This window comes from Macaca fascicularis, chromosome 10 (genome assembly GCF_037993035.2).
Source record: "Macaca fascicularis isolate 582-1 chromosome 10, T2T-MFA8v1.1".
Lineage (NCBI taxonomy): Eukaryota > Metazoa > Chordata > Mammalia > Primates > Cercopithecidae > Macaca > Macaca fascicularis.
In genome coordinates this window covers 93336298-93360452 of record NC_088384.1, presented here as the reverse complement: position 1 = coordinate 93360452, position 24155 = coordinate 93336298, and the positions used below count along the sequence as shown (strand labels likewise).

Genomic DNA, 24155 nt, shown 5'->3' with positions numbered 1-24155 from the left:
TGTTCTTTTCTCTTCGGCCTTATTTTTTCTGTGTTTTATATAGTTACATTTCCCAAAGTGGTATTACAAGGTATAATTTTGTTCAAAGCTAACATTTACCAAGCACGCAGAGTGCAAAGCAGGCAGCTTCGTGCATAGAACCTCATATGCTCCTTACACAGGCTGATGGAGGGTATTGGCATCCTCCTCCTTTCTTTTTTTTTTTTTTTTTTTGAGACGGAGTCTCGCTCTGTAGCCCAGGCTGGAGTGCAGTGGCTGGATCTCAGCTCACTGCAAGCTCCGCCTCCCGGGTTCACGCCATTCTCCGGCCTCAGCCTCCCGAGTAGCTGGGACTACAGGCGCCTGCCACCTCGCCCGGCTAGTTTTTTGTATTTCTTAGTAGAGACGGGGTTTCACCGTGTTAGCCAGGATGGTCTCGATCTCCTGACCTCGTGATCCGCCCGTCTCGGCCTCCCAAAGTGCTGGGATTACAGGCTTGAGCCACCGCGCCCGGCCCATCCTCCTCCTTTCACAGACAAAGAACTGAGGCACAGAAAGTGTAACCCAATTGCCCACAGTCACACCTGGCAAATGAGAAAGCTGAGATTCAAATCCAGGCAAGTCCAACCCAGAACCAGCTCTTAACCACATTCAACTAACTTCGATCACAGTCATCCTTCACCCACGTGTGACTTGCTCTTCTATAAACAACACCATTTAGTCATTCAACAAACTTTTTTTTTTTTTTTGAGATGGAGTTTCACTCTTGTTGCCCAGGCTGGAGTGCAATGGCATGATCTCGGCTCACTGCAACCTCTGCCTCCTGGGTTCAGGCGATTCTCCTGCCTCAGCCTCCCGAGTAGCTGGGATTACAGGCATGTGCCACCACGCCCAGCTAATTTTGTATTTTCAGTAGAGATGGGATTTCTGCATGTTGGTCAGGCTGGTCTCAAACTCCCAACCTCAGGTGATCTGCCCGCCTCGGCCTCCCAAAGTGTTGGGATTACAGGCATGAGCCACCGCACCCGGCCTTCATTCAGCAAACATTTATAGAACACCCACTCTGTGCCAGGTACTGTCTGGGCACTGGAGAGATAGTCATGAACAAGGTCCCTGACCTTATAGAGCTTATATTCCAATGTGTGTGTGGTGGGGAAGAGAATAATAAACACAAGTCAATATAGAATATGTCAGATGTTGGCAAGTGCAAAGGATAAAGCTTTAAAGGGCCAGGGAGTGCTGGGGGTATAATTTGATCTACACTGTGTATATGTGAAGGCCTCACTGATGTGACATTTGAGTAAAGACCTGAGGAAGAGAGGGAATTGGCTTTGTAAATATCAGAGTAAAGAACATTCCAGGCAGAGTGAAAACTCAACAAAGGCTTAGAGGCAGGAGTGTGGAAGGACTAGCAAGGGGGTCAATGTGGCTACCTGGGCCAGAGCAAGGATGTCAGTGGAGAGAAAAAAGTCCTGGAGGAGCAGGAGGCCAGCTCATGGGGACACTTAGAAGTGTTAAAAAACAAAACAAAACAAAAAAAGTAACAAATTGAGTCTTTTGGTTTTTTGTTTTGTTTTGTTTTGAGATGGAGTCTCACTCTGTTGCCCAGGCTGGAGTGCTCTGGCACGATCTCGGCTCACTGCAACCTCCACCACCAGGGTTCAAGTGATTCTCCTGCCTCAGCTTCCCAAGTAGCTGGGATTACAGGTGTGAGCCACCACCCCCGACCCAAATAGAGTTTTAAAGATTGAATTGGCGTTTGTGAGCAGTTCATGAACTGGGCAGCATCCCGCGGGGGGCTCTGACAAGCTGAGTGGGAGTGAGCCTTACAGGCAAAAAGGGGCTGAAGCAGAAACAGGACATGAAAAGCAGACTGGTCATTTCAAAGTTACCTTCCTTCTGGGGTTAAAGCAGAGGGGACTTCCTGATTATGCAAGCTAAGGCAGACTGGGCCCCTTCTTTTTTTTTTTTTTTTTTTTTTTGAGACGGAGTCTCGCTCTGTCCCCCAGGCTGGAGTGTGGTGGTGTGATCTAAGTTCACTGCAACCTCCCCGTTCCAGGTTCAAGCGATTCTACTTCAGCCTCCCAAGTAGCTGGGATTATAGACGCCTGCCACCAAGCCTGGCTAATTTTTGTATTTTTAGTAGAGACAGGGTTTCACCACATTGGCCAGCCTGGTCTCGAACTCCTGACCTCAGGCGATCCACCTGCCTCAGCCTCCCAAAGTGCTGGGATTACAGGCATGAGCCACTGTGCCTGGCCCAACTGGACCCCTTCTGATTGGCTGCTGTGAATTTCATATTTTGGAAAACTGGACCATTTAATGTTCTGTTTGATGATATGGCACTTAGCAGGTCATGAGTGACTCTATTCTGGTTGGGTCTGGTTTGTTGGGGCCCACCTAGTGCAAGAGCTCAGTTCGAAACAGCGGCCTCCCATAAATGTTCGTTAACAAGGTCACAGTAAGGATTTGGATCCCACACTTGGTGAGATGAAAGCCATGGTGGAGTTTAAGCAGAAGAATGATATGCTGTGACCTATGTTGAAAATCACTCTAAGAAATGGTCAAACTCTAGATACATTCTTAGGGCAGAAGCCATTTGCTGATACACAGGGTGTAGGGATTGGAGAGAAGTTAAGAATGACTCCCGTGTTTTTGGCCTGAGGATGGAGGGTGTGAGGATGGAGTTGCCACTTAGAAGCTTTGGGGGCTGGGGCAATATTAAGAGTTTAGGTTTGAACGTTGAGTGTGAGGTGCCTATGAAAGATGCAAGTGAGGAAGCTGAGTAGGCACATGGCTGTACAGGTCCTAGTTCAGGAGAGTCCCCTGAGTTCGGGGGAGAGGTCTGGACAGCTGGTTTGGTTTGGTAGTTGTCACCATTTAGACAGTCAGTCTTTAAAGTCAAAAGACTAGTTAGATTACTAAGGAAGAATGTGGGAAGAGTAGAGTCCAGGGATTGATCCCCCGGAAATCCTACATTTAAAGTTTAGAAGAGGGCCAGGCGCAGTGGCTCATGCCTGGAATCCCAGCATTTTGGGAGGCCAAGGCAGGTCGATCACTTGAGGCCAGGAGTTCAAGACCAGCCTGGCCAAAATGGCGAAACCCTATCTCTACTAAAAATACAAAAATTAGCTGGGCATGGTGGCGCACACTTGTAATCCCAGCTACTCAGGAGGCTGAGGCAGGAGAATCATTTGAACCTGGGAGGCAGAGGTTGCAGTGAGCCGTGATCGTACCACTGCACTCCAGTCTGGGCAACAGAGCAAGACTGTCTCAAAAAAAGAAAAAAAAAAAAGTTTTGAGGAAAGATGAGGAACCAGCAAAGGAGGCTGAGAAGTAGCAGACAGTGAAGTAACAGGAAAACCACTTCACAGAAGAATCCCAGAAGTCAAATGAAGGGTGTTTCTAGAAGAAAGGGGTGATCCGCTCTGCTAAATGCTGCTGATGGGACAAGTCGGTTGAGAACGGACCACGGAAGTGACCGTGGAAGCCACTGATGACCTCGGCAAAGAGAAATCGGGTGAAGTAGTGAAGGCCGAAATCTGGTTTGAGTGGGAGAAATGGGAGAAGAGGAACCAGAGCTGGTGAGTATAGACTTGGCTGTGCAATATGGTGGCCCCTAGACATACGTGGCTAATGAACACTTGAAATGTAGCTGGTACAATCTGAGATGTACTTTAAGTATAAAATAAACACTGGGGCGTGGTGGCTCATGCCTGCAATCCCAGCATTTTTGGGAGGCCCAGCGGGGAGGATCACTTGAGGATAGGAGTTCAAGACTAGCCTGGGCAACATAGCCAGACTCTGCCTCTACAAATACAAATTCAAAACAAATTGTCCAGGCGTGGTGACACACACCTGCAGTCCCAGCCACTTGGGAGGCTGAGGTGGGAGAACTGTTGAGCCCAGGAGTTTGAGGCTGCAGTGAACTATGACTGTACCACTGCACTCCAGCCTGGGCAACAGAGTGAGACTCTGTCTCTAAAAAAAAAAAAAAAAACATAAAACAAAGCACCCCACAGGTTAAAGGTGCAAGTAAGGAATCACTCAGATTTAACATGAAAAAATAAAAAATACCTCAATATTTTTATACTGATCACATATTAAAATGATATTTTAGATACACTGGGTTAAATTAAAGATATTAAAATTAATTTCACCTGTTTCTTTTTAACTTTTTTTATCTTGGTTTCCAGAAAATGTAAAATCCCCTATGTAGCTTGCCTTGTATTTCTATTGGACAGCACTGGTAGAGATGATTTTTTTGAGAAATTTTGCTATAAAGGGAAGCAGAGAACTGGAGCCACTGACCCGAGGCCCCCGCATCAGTGATTACCCAACTTTTGCTATTCATGAGCCATTTTATCGGGGCCAAATATTCCCACACATCACCTACCCTTCTGCGTGCCTCTGATCAGAATCTATGAACTTTCTGGGGTGACTGAAATGTTCTATATTTCAATTTGAATGGTAGTTATACCAGTGTTGTTACATACAAAAATTCATTCAGTTGTTCACTTAGGATCTGTGCATTTTGCTGTGAGTAAATTAAACCTAAAAAAAAAACCCTGACAACTGTGAAAAGTCTGGATGATGGGATGTCTGTTTTGATTTAAAAAGTGCAAAAGAGGCCGGGCGCGGTGGCTCAAGCCTGTAATCCCAGCACTTTGGGAGGCCGAGACGGGCGGATCACGAGGTCAGGAGATCGAGACCATCCTGGCTAACACGGTGAAACCCCGTCTCTACTAAAAATACAAAAAAAAAAAAAAAATAGCCGGGCGAGGTGGCGGGCGCCTGTAGTCCCAGCTACTCCGGAGGCTGAGGCAGGAGAATGGCGTAAACCCGGGAGGCGGAGCTTGCAGTGAGCTGAGATCCGGCCACTGCACTCCAGCCCGGGCTACAGAGCAAGACTCCGTCTCAAAAAAAAAAAAAGTGCAAAAGAGGGGCCAGGCGCGGTGGCTCAAGTCTGTAATCCCAGCACTTTGGGAGGCCAAGGCGGGTGGATCATTTGAGGTCAGGAGTTCCAGACCAGCCTGGGTAACATGGTGAAACCCCGTCTCTACTAAAACTACAAACATTAGCCGGGCGTGGTGGCACGTACCTGTAATCCCAGCTACTAGGGAGGCTGAGGCAGGAGAATCACGTGAACCTAGGAGGCGGAGGTTGCAGTGAGCAGAGATGACGCCACTGTACTCCAGCCTGGGTGACCGAGCAAGACTCTGTCTCAAAAAAAAAAAAAAAAAAAAGTGCAAAAAGAATCACAGCCTCTTAACATTGATGGGGTGAACAATCCCACCTCTCTGTTGTGCAGCCTAAGACAGTGTTGCCAGGGAAGGAATGACCCAAGATCCAAGGGCCTGGCAGCCAGGTCTCCAGTCTCCCAGCACCAGAACTATGCAACCAACTCGGTTCCTCACAGGGTAAAGACCACCTGCTCTCCCTGGGCGCCCGAGAAAAAAAAACTGTGAAGCCTGGGAAACCGTCTGCAGGGGGCCACTGAGGCGGCTCCACCGGGGAGACAATCAGAACAATGGGAGACAAAAGCCCCTCGGAGGAAAAGGCTGGCCTTTGACGGCAGGCGGCCCACTTCAACCAAGAGAGGCGGGCACAAAGGAGGGGGCTGTGAATGGGAGGCGCGCCTGGCCTGCCCCGAGACCCCCTCCTTCCTCCCAGACCCACCTGCTCATATCTTTCCTTGGCCTGTCCCGACAAAACAAAAGCTGAGGGCTCTCTCAACTTCCAATTAGTTTTTCAAATAAAAGAATGACTGCTGGGACCTGCTGCTACTTGTGGTTTTTGAGGTGAATGCAATTATAGGGGGAAAACCGCCATGGCAACAACTCCAGGGCTCCATACCATTAACCACGGCACGAATGGCGTCCAAAAGACTCCACTTGCCCTGCAGAGGAGCTGGGAGCTTCCCACTCCCGGGAGGGTCCTACTGAAGACGGAGTGCTATTTTTCTCCCTAAAGAAATGCTCTAATCAATGGGGGACTTGTCGCTTTTAATGATAATCTCTTCTGTTTGTATTAACTTAAAGTTCACAAAGAGGCTTCCCATCCATTACTTCATTTGTTCTCTACAACAGGCCCCTGAGGAAGGCAGAGCAGGGCACACTGGCCCAGCTGGATTCAACTAGAGGTCAGATTCAAGGAGAGTCGTTCCAGGTCGGCAGGACGGGACTGATGGGGCGGGAAGGGAAGGCAGCACTCTCTCGAAAAGGCTGCTTTAAGACCCCAGGCCCCTCAGGAAATGCTGGGGAGGAAATGAGGGAGCTGGGGAGTCAAGTGACTTGAACTAACAGGTGAATGTAGACCTGCTACAGACTGTTGACTGGGCTCCTGCTACCACCACCTAGGAAATAATAATGACAATATCTGCGCTATTGAGAGCGAACACCGACTCAATGCTAAGTGTCAGGCACTGTGGTATGTGTTGTGGCTGTGAACTCCTCTAATCCCTATAAAGCCCTCAGAGGTATGATCCCCATTTTTACTGATGGGCAACCAAGGCCCAGAGAGGTAAAGGAAGGTACAAAAGGACACACAGCTAATGGGGGAACTCAAAGCAGCTCTGACTCTAAAGCTGATGTGTCTTGTACTCCTCAGAGAAGGCCAGGCCCAGGCGCTACTGCAGTGAATCACTTGAGTGATGAATCCAGTGGATTTCATGAATTATAGGAGAGAGGCCTGCTGTCAGCTCTGGACTCCCAGACCGTCTTGGCTATAGCAGCCAGGTTCTTCCCCTACAGCACTGCTCCAGCACTGAGAGCCGAGTCCCTTTAAGAGGCCAGGTACAGTGGCTCCTGCCTGTAATCCTAACACCTTGTGAGGTAGGGCAGATTGCTTGAGCTCAGGAGTATGAGACCAGCCTGGGCAACATTGCAAAATCCCATCTCTACTAAAAATACAAAAATTAGCCCAGTGTGGTGGCACGCACCTGTAGTCCCAGCTACTCCAGAGGCTGAGGTGGGGAAATCACCTGAGCCTGGGAGGTTGAAGTTGCAGTGAGTTGTGATTGCACCACTGCATTCTGGCCTGAGTGACAGAGCAAGACCCTGTCTCAAAAAAAAAAAAAAAAAGGGCTTCGCCCAGTGGGTAGGATCAGACAGACAGCATCTGCCTCTGCTATACCCCAATATAAAACTCAGGCTGGCCAGGCGTGGTGGTGCATGCTTGTAGTCCCAGCTACTCAGGAGGCCCAGGCAAGAGGATCCCTTGAGTTCAAGGTCAGCCTGGGCAACATAGTGAGACCCCATCTCTCTCTCTCCTTTTTTTTTTTTTTTTAAAAAAAGGTCCTAAGAGAAAAATCAATCCCTTTACCATAGCCCCTAAAAGCCAAGTTTATTCTGGCTTCTGCCCCAGCGAGGATGCTGTTCCTGCCAGTGACACCCTGGCTGCTTGGCCTGCTTCCAGTCGGAATGTGCCGTGCTCTTGCCCCAGAACCTCCGCACTGGCTGATTCTCTGGCTGGAGTGCTCTTCCCCAGCTTGGTATAGGCGCCTTCTCATTCTTCGGGTCTCGGCTGAGCCCTCCCGAGCCATCTAGGTAAGAACTGCTTCGTCTGAGGCCCTTCTCACATGTGTGGTCACTGTTCCCTTTCTCCCTCAGCCAGCCTGCCCGTGAGCTGTACCTGGACCAAGGGCAGGGACTGGATCCGTCTTGCTCGCTGTGGTAGCTCTGGACACAGAACACAGCCTGGCACGTGGCAGTGTTTACTGGGCACTGTTCTCCAGCTCCTGTCTTGAGTCTGCAGGCCAGCCCCAAACCAGCCCGGGAACCCCTTAGCTGTGCCAGCCCTTTCTCCAAAAAGCTGTTTCCTGACTTCCTTCCTGCCAGCCAGTGGCTGTCCTTTGTTCCCAGTGACCAGGACACCCGGCACCCTTTATACTTCCACCCTCGGGTCCTACTACCCACCCCTGCTCCACACCACCCACCCACCCCTGCTCCACACCAACGCCCCCCTCCGCTCACCCACCCCTGCTCCACACTACTGTCCACCCAGCCCTGCTCCACCCAGCCCTGCTCCACCCACCCCTGCTCCACACCACTGTCCACCCATCCCTGTTCCACACTACTGTCCACCCAGCCCTGCTCCACACTACTGTCCACCCAGCCCTGCTCCACCCAGCCCCGCTCCACACCACTGTCCACCCAGCCCTGCTCCACACCATTGTCCACCCAGCCCTGCTCCACCCACCCCTCCTCCACACCACTGTCCACCAGCCTGGCATCCAGTCTATCTCCCAGGCCTGCACAGGTCTGGTGATAGGTGGGAAGTGCCCCTGCTCTCATCCCACACGCTGCTGGTGCTCTCTTTCCTCACCAGTCTGAGCGGCTGAGGTCCCAGCACACCTAAGTAGGAACACTAGGAGCCACCTAAGAGCAACAGGAAGCCACCATCACCCCTTCCCCTCAGAGTGGGATAAGAAACTAAAAGCAGAGGGTCCCAAAGACATATGCCTATGGGAGCCAGGCAGATATCAGAGAAGCACAGTTGCCAGGTGGACTGGCACAGGTGTCCTATACATGGACACCTGTGGGGGGCGGGGCTGACAAGCTGGAGCTTGTAGGCTCCATCCAAAGAGAGGAGCTGCTATTCAGTGTCAGCTGACTGCCACTGTTCAGGAATCAGGCCCGCCAGGGACAGCTAATTTTCTCTTTCAGGAGAATCCAGAATCCAAAACCAAGATTTGTATACAAAATCTGTCTTCAAACGTTGGTAACTTACTCAATTAAAAAGAAAACACTACAGGTCACAAGTTTGCAACCTCTGGGAAGGAGAAGCCTCCTTCCCATCTTAGAGGCATCCCTATAACTGCCCACATCATCCTCTCACCTGTAGGATCCCATTCAGAACCAGCGTAGAGTTCGAGAATCTTCTTTCCCTTTTTCCCAATCAAAATCCCAATTTCTTCACTGTAGTAAGGTCCAGCTAGGTTGGGGAGCAATCTGATTCAAATAAAACAACTTCCAGCCCCCCAATTCAATAAATAGTATGAGGATTACCATATTTCAAAAGTTAACTAAACATATCATGTTTCAATTAATATTAGGTTGGTGCAAAAGTAATTGCGGTTTTTGCCATTCTAGAACTAGAGGCAATGGGCCAAGGCACATAACTGTGGGTCAATCAGGAAAGATGCCAAGTGGTAAGCCGCGTCAGATTTCAACTCCTTCAATCCTATGAGGTACGTAGTTATCGCTCTTTTACAGAAACACAAAAGATTTATGGAGGTTAATCTACTTGCTCAAGGTCCCTCACCCTAGTAAGTGGCAACACAAGGTTTGCCTGGCTCCAAAGTCTATGCAGTTAACTATGCCAGGCAGTATTAATTCTCTCTGTGCTATTGTATAACCCATGTAATGGTGGCCCTAGGGCACAACTTCAAACGGGGCATTCTTGAGATGAGTGTGGCCTTCTAGCCTAAAGTCACTCAAGTGGTCAGTGCCATGGTTTGAATTTGTGTCCCTTGAAAATTGATGTTGCAACAAATCCCCATGCGACAGTCTTTTTTTTTTTTTTTTTTTTTTTGAGATGGAGTCAGGCTGGAGTGCAATGGCACGATCTCAGCCGACTGCAACCTCTGCCTCCCAGGTTCAAGCTATTCTCCTGCCTCAGCCTCCCAAGTAGTTGGGATTACAGGCGTGCACCACAATGCTCAGCTAATTTTGGTATTTTTAGTAGAGACAGGGTTTCACCATGTTGGCCAGGCTGGTCTCAAAACTCTTGACCTCAAGTGATCCGCCTGCCTCGGCCTCCTAAAGTGCTGGGATTACAGGCGTGAGCCACTGCGCCCGGCCCCAAGACAAGAGCCTTGAGCAGAGGTCCTAGCTGCGCAGAGGTCCTAACTGCGCAGAGATCCTAGCTGCGGTCCACCTGCACATTCCTGTTGTGTAGCCGTGTTCTTGCCAAGTCACACTCAGTATTTAACCGAACACAGAAAGATTCTCAAAAATGGGACTCAGCTCACAGAAAATGTTAAAGGGGATAAAAACCCATCCCCTTGGACTCCTAGAAGTCCAAATGGCACCTTCAGATACCAACAGGACTCCTATGCAGACAGCTGGTGCTCACTGCTGGAGAAGAAGAAAGGAAGCTGGCCTTTCCAGGCAGTTGTCTGTTCTGTTAGGGAGCAAGGGGCAAGAAGAACCAATGTATAAAGGCCTGGAGAAATATGCTGGCATCAACAGCATTTCCAACTAAGTCCTCATGTCATATACCCAAGGACCCCACCACCCAAAAGTACGAGAATAAGCTCTCAATCAGGCCTTTGTTCCTATTATTATCCTCTTTATTCCAAAACAATTACACATTTCAACTTTTCAAATGCAACATTTGGGTGTAACTTAGGAATATTCACAGCATCTTGCACAGTGCCAGAGAAAGAGACTATCTGAGCTCACCAGGTATCTGCTCTGTGTTCGGGAAACTGAAAAACAACAAGCAAAAGTATAACTACAATCTGGACTTTTTTCTTTTTTAAATAAAGTTTTTTTTTTGCATTCTTTTCATACTGTGAATTGTTCTTGACTCCTTTTCTTGACATTCAGTTTTCAGAATTTCCATCCTTCTTCTGGAACTAATGTGCTGTTCTGAAAGAAAATGGAGACAAACACAGAATTACTGAGGGTTTCAGTTCACAGTTACAGTTCCTAACTGATGACAACAGAGACACCAAGGTACTCTCCCGCTCTTAAGAGCCCATTTATAAGGGAATAATCATTTATCTACCAAGTCTATTTATGTATGCCCCATCTCATTTTACAAAAGAACATGAGACGGCTAGTTCATAATTAAGCTGATGACAACTTAAATACAAACAACAAAACAAACTCAATAATAACTAAGAAAGTGGTATGCGATAACATAAGGAGATGAGGTAATTCCAGGCACACCTCTCACCGTGCAAGGCCAAAAACATAGTGTAAATTTCAATTAGATGAACAGAGAGGAAAGTTTAAAGAATGCTCATCAATCTCCCAGACTCCAGCTCTGCCAACCAACATGTGGCCCTTCTGTAGCTTAGATGACATCCTGACCATTCATTACAGAAACCTGCACATTCCTGCCGTGTGGCCGTGTTCTTGCCAAGTCACACTCAGATCTAACACAGAAAGATTCTCAAAAACGGGACTCAGCTCACAGAAAGTGTTAAAGGCGATAAAAACCTATCTCCTGTATTCTCTTTTTCCCTTCTGCTGCCTTTCCCTAGATTCTAAGGAGGGATGGGGAAACACAATGAATGAAAATGACAATCTAGCCAGACTGTGCAGCTGAGGAGATGGTTGCAGTGAGTAACCGATGCCGGCAGGCTCCAGCAAGCAGAGGCAGGGTTGCCGACACACAGCATCCATCCTTCAGTGGCAGCTCTTCCCAGGGGTGAGGACTAAGGTGATAATGACCCAGTCTTGCAGAATGGCAGGCTCCAAACCCATTAATAAAGCAGTTCCAAAAGACATGCACAGGCACAGAATTAATCTTGAGGGCTGGGGTGTGCACCCCTAATTCCTTGCCAACATTCAGAAGTTCCTAGGTACACTAAAATATGTGCATTCAGAAACGTTCATGCAGAAGGGATAGCACGAGTATGAAATAAGAACAGCTGAAGGGTAGTGGCCCACAACCACCGACTGTGGCTAGAACTATGTCCCACATTATGTCTGCTCAAATCAATGTCTGCCCTCAGACCGAGAACACTTTGCTACCAGGGGGTTTCCTTTCAAATACTAGGAAGTACCAAATGTCCAAATGGTCAAGTGACTTTCCTCTTCCTCAAGCAATGATTTGGGGATAGCAGGGTAGGAACTGACTTTAAAAATCAAGAGGCCAAGTAAGGTGGCTCACGCCTATAATCCCAGCACTTTTAGGGGCCAAAGCAGGAGGATTGCTTGAGCCCAGGAGCTTGAGACCGGCTAGGGCAACACAATGAGACACCATCTCTATAAAAAAAAAAGTTCTTCTTAATCAAGAAAAGAAAATTGAGTTAAACAATTAAATAACTCAACATTTAGCAGAAAGGACAATTTCTGAAAGCAAATCTCAGACAGAGTGACCGTAATTTAGGATAAAATCAAATGGGCATAGCCACAGAATGGGGGTGGGAGAAGGCTGTGACTCTAAAAGGGGCACTGGGGAACTCTTTGGAGTGTGGCAATATCTATATCTTGATTGAGGTAGTGGTTACATGACTACATAGGTTTTTCAGGATTTACAGAATTGTACACTTGGGTACATTTTTCTGCAGATAAATTGTAACTCCATTAAAACCTGGAAAAAACAAACAAAAACAAACAAAACAAATGCAGTTCCCTTCTGTGTTGAGGATAGGTGACCCAGCTTATGCTCACACATCCGTGGAAAGGCTCCAAATCCTATGCTTTTGTTGATCTCTCCTATTTTCAGAGGATTAGAAATTAGATGGTTTTGTGACTTTGGCAGGGAAAGCCATTTCCAAGGCAAAGGATAAAAGAGAACATGACTTGAAAATTCAAATACCTCCCTCCCTTTGTTGGTCTAGGGCAGGGGTCAGCAAACTGTGCCACTCAGGCCAAATCCAGCCCACCACCTGTCTTGATGAATAAAGTTTTGTTGGAACACAGCCACGCCCATTTGTTTATACAGTCTATGGCTGCTTTCACATGACAGTGACAGAGCTGAGTAGTTGGTGCCAAGAGACCATATGGCCAGTTAAGCCTAAAATACTATCTGGCTCTTTACAGAAAACTTTTGCCAGTCCCTGGTCTAGAGGAGCAGATCAATGAAGCATCAGACACTCGCTTTCCTTCCCTCCACTTCCCTCCCATCCTCGGACTGAGATGCAGAAGGAGAATGAGTGGGATTTCACTTCACATTTTAGTCACATGGGGAGCAGCCCTTTTAACATACCCTGAGTGCTAGGAACCTGGATTCTGATGCTAGCTTTGATCTGTGGCCATCAGTCCTTCATAATTTACAGTCTCCCCAAACCACACTCTTTAGCCCAACTAGAGATTGGTGTTACAGAAAAGTCTAGAAACAGTGACAAGGTGTGCCAGGATTTGCCACGGGACCATCATTTAATGAATTTTGGGTTTGTCTTATCCTCATCTCAGCTGTCCTGGAAACAGAGAGAAAGAGGCTTGTCTATAAATAAGTAAGTACTCCATGGGATATGAGGGAGAATGAAGTCTTATACAGTCAAAGCCAGGCCAAAGCTGCTCATTGCAAAGTTATCCCATCAGCTGGGCTAATTCAGGAAGCTTTTGCCCTGGTCCAGTCACAACCTCATCTAGCAACTTGAAAAGCAGCCTCAGAATTCAGCTGTGTCGTAGGGAGGGGTGGGAAGAGCAAGTGGGCTGAAAACTAGAGAGATAACTGACATGCATGAGGCGGGCAAGACGGGGAAGGGACCCTGCTTCTGGGATGAGTCCACCCTTCATCTTTACCGTAGTGTCCTATATTTTGCCAATCTACTGCTCTGCTCTGCAGCGATCCTGCCAAAGGAAAGAGGGTTTGAGAATCAAGAAAGGACAGCGAGGGGAGAAATCAGCTGAGGAAAGAAATGACAAACACCCAACCAGAGCTTCCATTAGGGTCACCGATTTTTCCAGGGTAGAGTTCATTCTAGGACTGACAAGGAAAGAGTGGGCTTTAAGCTTCTGAATGGAATACATGAGTAGGGGAGAGGGAGGAGTTACTGATCCTTCTGGGATTCTGATAAAAACCATAGTCTCTCCCCAGAAAATGCGTACAACTTTAGGATTCCAGATTAGGAACTCCTGCTAAGCAGGATGTAAACCAAATGGTTTCTACTCAATTCTCACCTTGATTTTGTTCTTATTTTTTATTTTCACAATTTTTTTTAGAGACGAGGTCTCACTGTGTTGCCCAGGCTGGTCTCGAACTCCTGAGCTCAAGCGATCCTCCGGCCTTAGCCTCCCAAAGTGCTGGGATTGCAGGCATAAGCCACCGTGCCCGGCAGATTTCATTCTTCTTGAGTGGGCAACTTCCAGAAAAGAGAGAACTTAGCAGAGCACAGTCTTTTGGCTCTCTGGGGGCCCAGGCAGGTGCTGCACGGGAACAGCGTTCTGCTTTGCAAAAACAACTGAGTCCTGGCTCTTTCTCAGGTACAATGCAGAGCCACCAGGAAAAGGCTACTGGAAGGTGGAAAAAATGAACCAGCTGCCACTGCTGGTGCTAAGGGAAGCTCTGGTGGGCCCTGGATTCCTACAGGAAAGCCAAGGAACACGTCTGTGCCGAGTCTCCATGGTGAAATGCTCAGAAAGTTCACAATGGAGACTCGGGCGGAGATGAGACACCTTCTCCCACCCACTGATGGTCTCCCTGAAAAAGCCTCTCTCTGATCCCAGCACCCTAACTGGCAGCCACGTTGAGGGTACACTATCGAGTTACATTCTTCCAACAAACGTCCTGGATACAAGAAAGCGGCACATCTGAAAACGATTTCCAGAGGTGAAAGCAATTCTGATCTTTTCTTATTGGCCTTTGCGTGGCTGAAATCACTCAGGTTCTAATAAAGTCAAATCAATGAGAAACACCTTTGTGACATTTAAATTTGCCTCCAATTCTGTTTAGCAAGTCAAGCTGCCAGCAAGCTGCTCACGTCAAGGTCTGTCTGACCACCCGTGTGACTCTAAGGTTGTCTGGGTCCTGGGGAGGCGGAGGCTACTGAGGAGATACTCCTTGCCGGGAGCCTCTGCAAAACCTGCCTCAGCTTCTGTGGGAAATAACACAGACCTCGTGCTTCTGGGACAAGCTCCTGGAGCTGTGAGGATTACAGAGGAGCAACTCTCTGGGACATGTTGAGGGTGGGAAGGGCAGGGCAGGATTCTCTGTGGCAGCAGAGAATTTTTACACAGCTAAAGAATTAATCTTCTGCCACATCTATGAATGCACTTTCATCTTCATAAAGCAATAATTTTCCTCCCTCATTCTATTGTATTGGGGCATAAATTACTATGGTTGTAATACATTCAAAGCTGACCACTAAGGCCCCTTTTTTGACTTCAAAGTGCTTATGGCTTCTGTATTGGGCTAGGTTAAGGTGCCAGACTTGCCCCTAAGAACACAAATCATTTTGCCACCTACCCTTCAAAGAGCTAGGCTGGTAGAGCTGAGTATTTCTAACCCTACTCTAGATCCCTGGCCCATGTCCAGCCTTACCTCTTGACTGCCTGCTGGGCCAGCATCCGATTGCCAGCCAGAAACGTCACACTGCCCAAGATGGCCAGGTACTTCAAGGTCTGGAACATGTTGAGCTGAGTCCAGTACACATACATGAGCCCCAGCATAGCTGCAAGAAGAGGTGTCATGACATCCAATTAAATGAAACATAATGCTGCCCCGGGGTTGAGGAAAGTTAGGGGCAGCAACGGCTGGATCATGAAAAGGTCTGTAGTCCTACACATTTTTCATTCCTTTGTTTCATTCCTTTGCTCGGATGCCAAAAAGTAGCTAACTCAATATACTAGCCTCTCAGCTGTGGCCACCAAGAAATCCAGGGTGGCAGGCACAATGGCTCACACCTGTAATCCCAACATTTTGGGAGGCTGAGGCAGGAGGACTGCTTGAGCTCAGGAGTTCAAGACCATCCTGGGCAAACAGTGAGACCTCATGTCTACTAAAATTCAAAAAATTAGTCAGGCGTAATGGCCCATGTCTATAGTCCCAGCTACTTAGGAGGCTGAGGTAGGAAGATTGCTTGAGCCTGGGAAGTCGAGGATGCAGTGAGCTTGATCACACCACTGTACTTCAGCCTGGGTGACAGAGTGATACCTCATCTCAAAAAAAACAAAAAACAAAAAACAAAAAAACAGGGTTAACAACTGGACTTCAGTGACCTGTGCCATGTTCCTGCTTATACCTATTTCTCTGCTTTTGTTTAAAACTTCTCTGTCATGTTACATTTAGGATTCATTTCATTTTTCAAATTCTTAACAAAAATACACAGGATATAAACAGGCTGGGTGTGGGAGTCATACCTGTAATCCTAGAACTTTGGGAGGCCGAGGCGGGAGAATCACCTGAGGTCAGGCATTCGAGACCAGCCTGACCAACATGGTGAAACCCCGTCTCTACTAAAACTACAAAATTAGCCAGGTGTGGTGGTGCACGCTTATACTCCCAGATACTTGGGAGGCTGAGGTGGGAGAATTGCCTGAACCCGGGAGGCGGAGGCAGAGGCTGCAGTGAGCCAAGATCGCACCATCGCACTACAGCCTGGGAGAGACAGAGCAAGACTCCATTTCAAAAATAAAAAATAAAAAATAAATTTAAAAAACCAGGATATAAATAACTGAATAATTTCCTTTTTTATGGGGGAAAAAAAAACCCAAAAAACCTGTAAGTATAATTTGCCACTGTGACCAGGAAGGAAGCAAGGAGGTCTCAGGAAGAAGGCTGAGTGAAAAGGGCTCAGAGCTGGGAACGGAGAGCCCTGGGGTCTGGTCCAGGCCCTGTCCTTACCAGCCGCTTAACTTCTCTGAGCCCAAATTCTCCCAACTTGTCAAAAGGGATCATAATTCCTGCCCCAGTCACCCTCATCAGGGCTATGATGAGAATCAAATGAGAAAACATGCACAAAAAGCACACCGGCAAGAAAAGCCACGCTCTCAACAAATTTATATTCAGGTTTTCTTCTCGGTCTGACCCCAGAGGGCTATCATTCATATCCAGGAACTGAGCCAGAGAGAAAGGTCATCCTGTCAGTTTTGCACAGACAGATGACGGATGAACTACAGCGGGGTTCCCAACCATTTCTGAGGTCACGGACCACTGCACCATAATAATCTGATCAAAGTCACAACTCTCTCTTTCCCCAGAAAAATACAAACATTTGCCTACAATTTCAAGGGACTTATCTACACACCCCTACAGAATCTGTTTACTATGGGCATACAGATAGTGACTCCTGAAAGAGGCAAATAATTTTAAAAATGTTAAGGTCAGGCCAGGCGTGGTGGTGGCTCACACCCATAATCCTAGCACTCTGGGAGGCCAAAGGCAGGAAGACTGCTTGAGCCAAGGAGTTCATGACCAGCTCTGAACACAGCAAGACCCCATCTCTACAAAAAAATACAAATATTAGCCAAATGTGGTGGCACACGCCTGCAGTCCCAGCTACTCTGGAGGCTGAGGTGGGAGGATGACCTGAGTCTGGGAGGTCGAGGCTCCAGTGAGTGGTGAGTGCACCACTGCACTCCAGCCTAGGTGACAGAGTAAGACCTTGTCTCAGAAAAAAAAAAAAAAAGAACAAAAAATATTAAAGTCACAGTGAAATGCAAGGCACCCCGATCCAATAGCATCAAAAGCCTCTTAAGTGATTTGTGAATTTACTATCTCGTTATGTTTAGGCTGTTAAAGTCCTCAGGTCTCCAGAGAATGATGCAGGACAGCATATCTGACTGTGGAAAGGACTGTTTTCTATTACTGCACAGACAGAGCCGCCAGCAAATGTGAAGATCGATAGGGTGGGGAAAGATAACCTTTGGAAACTGCATTAATGCTCTTCATCCAGGAAGATTGCTCAATGTAAAGATACGATAAGTGAGTAATCTCTGGAAATAAACAGGGTTATTAACTGAGGGTAAATGGTCTGCCAACAGTGGCGCAGTACAACGAAGTCCAATATAATGACAGCTGTTCTAAGTGAGGGACCAAACAGGTTTATCATCATATTAACTGTCCTAAAAGGCCAGGAGGAAAAGGGAAATGTTATGCTATTAAGTCATTATAGTTAATAGGTTGTGGGTCTACTTAACAGGGCTTTTGTGTGGGCAGGCTAAATGTCAGAGGAGGTTAAATGGAATTAGCAGTCTGGGGCACTTACCAGCATGTCCCAGGTGAAATATAATCGTGCTAGGAGCGAAAGTGAAGTTGGAGACATTGGCACCAATCCGGATCCACTGAATGATGGGGAGAAATAAATTTAAAAGGCATTAGAACTTAAAAGGGAGGCAACACAAACCACGCCAATGCTAATCCCATCAACAGCCCCAAGGCTTCAATGTTCATGCATCCTAGAAAGACAGGGAATTCTTCCAAGTGACAACCACCCTATTATAAGCCCTTGGGAAAACCTGTTTCCTTTTTTCTTTAGAAAGGCATTCAGCACCTGCTCTCAAATGGGCTCATGTAACTCAAACCTGAACATCATTTTTAATGATGGCAAACCCTACTGTTTTAAAACAGGTGAGATCATGAAGCTGAAAGGTCAGAAACTGCATTTATAAGGTAACTGACACCCCCATTAAGTTCTCTAAGAATTGGTAAGATAAACCCGCCGGCAGCTGGTGGCATTCATGCTTTTGCTGTTGGTTCCATGTCTTTTGAAATTCTCATCACTCAAAAATAAGAACAGGTGCTCATACCCTAGGTCTGGTTTCTGAAAATCTGTAGCAAGGCTTCTAGATTTATCTAGATTTAAACAGTAATTCTTTTATTAAAAGCAACAAATTAATTAGGAACATAGGCAACTTTCCAAAAGTAAGATCTAATGAGTGTTTTCTCAAAATTCTCTGAGCTTTGAGGATATGCATTTATGTTTGTTTATAGTTAGAAAAAAGAAAAAAACACAATTGGCTTAAAAAAAATTCAAATGGTACTGAAAAGGAGAAAAGGTAAAAGTTACTTCCTCTACATTCTCCAGAATGTCCTCTCCTCAGAGATGACCAACACTAACACATGTCGCCTTTTAAAACTTACTTATTTTTTTTGACAGGGTCTCACTCTGTCACCCAGGTTAGAATGCAGGGCTCACTGCAGCCTCAACTTCCCAGGCTCATGTGATCTTCCCACCTCAGCCCCTCAAGTAGCCGAGACTACAGGCATAAGTCACCATTAATTCTTTTTCTTTCTAATTTTCTAATTTTAGTAGAGATAGGATCTTGCTATGTTGCCCATGCTGAACTCAAACACCTGAGCTCAAGCAAGCCTCCCACCTCGGCCTCCCAAAGTGCTAGGATTACAGGCATGAGCCACCACACCCGGCCACCTTTTAAAACTTTACAGAGGATCATACTAAACACACTACCCTACCCCTTGCCTTTTTCACTCAGTAACACATCTTGGCAATCTTGTCCTATTGGCATATAAATCTATCCATTCTTTGAAAAGCTGCATATTATTCCATCGTATGGACTTTAGGTTGTTTCTGGTTTTCTGCCCCAAGCAGTGCTGAAATGCACAGCCTTTGTGTTGTTTTTTATAGCTACCAGCATCGGGTCTCACTCTGTTCACACTAGATCTCATCTGAACTCTCCTATAGCATCACAGTCCATCCACTTTTGTCATTCCTAGTGGCTGTTAAGTACTTTCTCATGCCCACTTGTTAATGGGGCAGTTTATTTGGCCACTCCTCCACAGTGGGAACTTTTGGTCACTCTAAAATGTCTTAAGCATCAGTTCAGGTCACAGCTGCTGGACCCCTCTGGAGCTTTGCTGAGGCCAAACAACACAGCCTCCTTTGGAAGGAATGCATCTGCTGGGTCTGGCGCCAGACGCATGCTGCCCACGCTAATTACGGCCACTCACCAGAGCGAAGAGCAGAAGCAACGGCGAGAGGATCAGGGCAGTGAATGTATTGGACACCACGGTGGGGGGCCTCTTCTCAGGCTCGCGGAACAGGTGCTGCCGAAAGACAAACCGAGAAGATTTAAGAATGTGCCCTTCCCAGCTGGGGCAGCCATGTATACCAGGGACCAAAGCATCAATGTCAGTCATGAAGAGGATATGCCACCCAGAGGCTATATGGCATACTTGGCAACAAGTGGCCACGTGGCCTTTTGCCTCTTCTCAATGCTGTCTTGATCCCAGAGGTCTCCCTTCCACAGAGACTACATCAACCCCAGCTCACTGCTTGGCCAACCCTTTATTCCCCTCAAAGACTCACTGCCATTTAGAGGCCAGAGAATGCAAGCCATCACGTGGCATCTGCCTAGTGCCAAAGAGGGTGCCCAGGTATATAGATGGCCTGAGTGACACGACTGAGGCAGGACTCTGGACTCGCAACGTTTCTGGGTTCCTAGGGTGGCCCTGGCATATGCTGCTGCCCCACTTAATTGGCTAATGGTGGTAACACCATCTCTTTTTAAAAGGTAACAGAGCCTCACTACAAATCTTTCCAACCGTAATTCATCCCTCTCTCCCTGAGCCATGGCTCTAAGGAAGCCCTAAACAAATTTCCCGCTCTCATTTCTTCTTCTTTTTTTATTTTTTTAAAAGAGACAGGACCTCACTCTGTCACCCAGGCTGAAGTGTAGTAGCACCATCATAGCTCGCTGTAACCTCAAACTCCTGGGCTCAAAAGATTCTCCCGCCTTAGCCTCCCGAGTAGTTGGGACTACAGGTATGCGCCACCACACCCAGCTTAATTTTTAAATTCTCTGTAGAGACAGAGTCTCACTAGGTCTCGAACTCCCGACCTCAAGTGATCCTCCCTCCTTGGCCCTGCAAAGTGGGATTACAGGTGTTAGCCACCATGCCTGGCCCAACTCTGATTTCCAGAGTTAAACCAGAAGGCTGGACAAGCATTCTGATGATATTTCTTGGTTTTATTTTTTTTTTCCCTGAGCAATTCTACATGAATTCTCTTTACAACGCTCACCTAGATAGTGTGACCTAGCAGAAGCAGAAATGGTGTGGGAATCTGGAGACCTCTGTTTAGGCCCAAACTGATATGTATGGCTGTGTGACCAGGAGGGAAGTCGCTGTCCCACTCTTCACCTCAGTTTCCAGCTGGAAAACTGGGGGTGGGGAGGGTCATGACCACCCTGCTAGGCTTGTAAAGATACTCTAAAGACCAAACGAAATAGTGCATTTGATTATGCTTTGTAAGCTGCAACTCATTATGCAAATAGAACTTTTCAAAAAAGATTTTTCCTCCAATGTGTCAACTTGTGCCTGCCTTTTCTGCTTGCCAATGCCCAGCCACTCCAGCTCCATGATGAGGCAGCCCCACTTGAGCCTCCTGTTCCTAAATTTTCACCTCTGCTCTTCTTTGCTGCCGCTGCCATTAAAGGATTTTCTAACATTATAGCAGCTGTTGCCACCTACTTCAGCCGGCACCCTTCATCATCATCACAATCACGCCTATCAGTTAGCTGCATTTTACGTTCTTAAATAATGCTGTACCAATATGAAGAGGAGTTTTATAAACAATCCTACTACTCTACCCTTTGGGCACTTGTTTTTTTTAAAGTGGAATGACAACAGGTAGTCTGTTTTTGACACTTCAACATTAATTTGTATGTAGGTTTCCAAGTACAATCATTTTTCAAGATGGCAAAATAGTCCACTGAGTGGATCCACCTCAGTTTCCTTAACCAGTACCCAAATAAAATTAGTGTTTATTTTGTAAAGGGCTTTAGAAACATTTGAAAGCCTTTCTTTACTCATCTGTTATCAACTTTGATTCTCACAACAGTCCTGTGTGCAGGGCAGGACCAGGCTTGCTTATCCAAGGACTTGCCTAAGAAAGTAGAGCCCTGTTCTCCCAGGTGAGTTTTCCCACCTGTCGCCCCATCAGCCCTGATTTATGCAGAAGCAGGGAGGATAAACGCTAAAACCATCTGCGCTCATAGCTAACAAGCTGTGGTCCGAGGGTTGTACCTGCTGGATGTCAGGAAAACCAGACTCAGGTTCTGATTTCATCTTCCACTCTCTGCTTTCTGGGGGTTAGTCACTGGACTCTTTAAACCTGTTTGCTCAGTTCAAAGATAGGGCTGCCATGTACCCTGCCTAATCCACAGGGTGTGAGGATCAAACTACCAAATATCATAAAACAAGTTAAAGGGAGCAGAGACACAGTCCAGGGCTTTGCTGCCCTCTCTTCTCCCCCATGTTTAGCGGATAAGCCCTTTGGGATATACCTGAATTTCCTGTTTTGGAGTGAAAAGGTTCTGGGACAAGACAGTCGAGGGAGCTTCTTCCTCAGGGAACTTGATGACCACATCAGCCTAGAAAAATAAGGACAGTCTTTAAAAGCACAGGGGCAGAGAAGTGAGTGAAACTCAATAGATAATATTCTCTGACTCACATCTAAGACCATAACTGAAAAAAGGTCCAGGCAGTCCCAATCACTTCTGATCCATTAGCTGACAAATTGAGGCAGTAAAAACTTCAAGAACAAAACAAGTATTTGTTGAAAATGCTTTTTAGAGCAAGACTTCTAATTTTCTGCTGGTATAGTAGCCCCATAGAGCTGCTTAATACAAAAATCCCAGCTGGTACACAGGCTGTTACAGTTGCAATCAGAAACTGCTTGGTGTCCCTGGGAAGTGTGATTTAGTCACATTTGAAAAAGAGAGAAAGAAATGAGTATGTGCTCTGGTGCAAAAACAGCCTGAAGTCCAGGAGAAGAAAAGAAGTCTTGAAAACGCAGCTGCCCCTTTGTCTTGCAAAGTGAGTCAACCACCATTCAAAGCCTGCAATTTGGCCTCTGCCACCTTTCCAAGCTCATCACCTCCCGCTTTTGACAGGAGTCAGGTGCTCTGGCAAAACACAACCGCTCCCATCGCACTGAAAGCACCTTGAGCTTTCTGCAGGCTCTTCCTCAATGATCACCCCACAGCCCCAGATCTGATAAACTCTTGCCATTCTTCAACCCCTTGCTCAAATGCCCTGTCTTGCACATTTACTCTCATCACACCAATCCAAAGTGAGGCATGAAGGGAGGCACTATGTAAACGACAACATGCTACACATGGCTATTAGTTAATCAGTTAGTTGGTTATTAGTTAAAATTGTTATCAGAATTCAGATCTCATCTCTCTAAGAGCTATGCCATATCTCAAAGATCTTAACTTTCACATCTATGTAACCCCCATAGTGCCTTGCTATAATATGAACACGGCCTTTCTGTATAACGTTTATAGAAATTCACAGATACTAGCACTCACAAAAGTTTATACTTCCTTCACTCACTTAATATTTATTAAGCACGTACCATGTTGCCAAGCCATATGCATGACCCCAGGACTATTTATGGAGCCCGCACACAGTGCCTCACCTCCCAAGCTTCTTTATCACACTATAGGAGGCATAGGCAAGGTGAAGGTGAAGAGCCCCACGCCCCTGAAAAGGAGCCACCAGTGCCTGGGGCACAGCCACTGTCACCTGAGTCGGGGTACATTCAGGCACATACCACATTCCAGAGGATTGGGTTCTTCAAAGTAGCATCTCCAATGATTAAGTAGAGAGTGTAGGTGCCAGAGGCAGAGTCAAATTCGATCTTTCTTTCAGAGGTATCCAGTTCAAACTTGTACACGTTCTTGTTGTCTGGCTCGGCAACAAACACCACTTCCTGGCCAGTCTTCTGGTTATGGAGTCGGACGAATGTCTAGATGGAAGAATAATCCAACCTTTCATCTGAAAATTTCAAAATTCTCCCTGGGCCTAACATTGAATCCACCGGGCAGCAGACAGTTAGCTCTCTGTCACAGTGAGAGCTCTCAGATCTGCCAGACCTGCCCCAGAGAGCAGAAGGAGTGGCCATGCCACCCTAGTTCCTAGCTCAGAGATAACTTTTTGCTGGTACAAGGAAGTAAATTTAACTTATGGGTCCAGCCAATTCTCGACTAGTCGGAAGCTGAGTGCCCAGTTTGCGGATGATTTAAGCCCTTTGCTATCGCTGCAATTTCTTTTTCCCGCCAGCCTTTTGGTCACTTTGCTGCCCAATTAACTGCTTCACCAGAGGGTGAAAAGAAGGGAAATGAGGTGGAACTGTAAGAGGTCCATTTTCAATTTCCTAGTGCCTCCAGCTAAAGATTTAGTGAGGAGGCTTGGATATTGATAGTAAGGCAGAGTCCTAATCAAGCAGGGCAACCCAGTTTCATGGAGAGCGCCTCAGCTTGGAAGACAGACAGATTTGCTTCCACTACTTACTAGCTGAGCAAGTTACTTAACCTCCTTGTGCTTTGATTTCTTCAACTTTACAGCACAGAAATTAACTTCCAGATGTAGCATATCTGTGTGAAGATTTGCAATACCGTATGCTGAGCATTAGTGCAGGGAATGCTTTATGCTAGCTAGTCAACAAATAGTGGTTAATAGCAATACGATGGTAATGAGTCTAATCATTTTATCTCCCCTAATGGCACAAGAAAAAAAGGTATCTGCACATTAGAACTGGACCAAAACTTGATAACCACCCAGAGCTTTTCTTTCAGGTGTTTCAA

General features: G+C 46.8%; 1 protein-coding gene across 7 annotated transcripts in view; it reads right to left on the bottom strand.

Annotated features, from left to right (window-relative positions):
- Positions 1–10251: 10251 nt before the first annotated feature.
- Positions 10252–24155, bottom strand: part of RPN2 (ribophorin II) — a 59540-nt gene continuing 45636 nt past the window's right edge. For 4 of the 7 annotated variants that reach the window (XM_005568947.4, XM_045362954.2, XM_005568950.4 and 1 more), the window contains 7 exons: positions 23123–23317; positions 21849–21935; positions 19513–19608; positions 17810–17885; positions 15145–15274; positions 13407–13454; positions 10252–10574 (listed from right to left, as the gene is read on the bottom strand). In XM_005568947.4, the coding sequence (XP_005569004.1) occupies positions 10562–10574; positions 13407–13454; positions 15145–15274; positions 17810–17885; positions 19513–19608; positions 21849–21935; positions 23123–23317 (645 nt within the window). In that variant the 3' untranslated portion in view covers positions 10252–10561. The remainder of the gene's footprint in view (positions 10575–13406; positions 13455–15144; positions 15275–17809; positions 17886–19512; positions 19609–21848; positions 21936–23122; positions 23318–24155) is intronic. The other 3 variants (XM_005568948.4, XM_074005293.1, XM_074005292.1) reach the window with 1 other exon arrangement.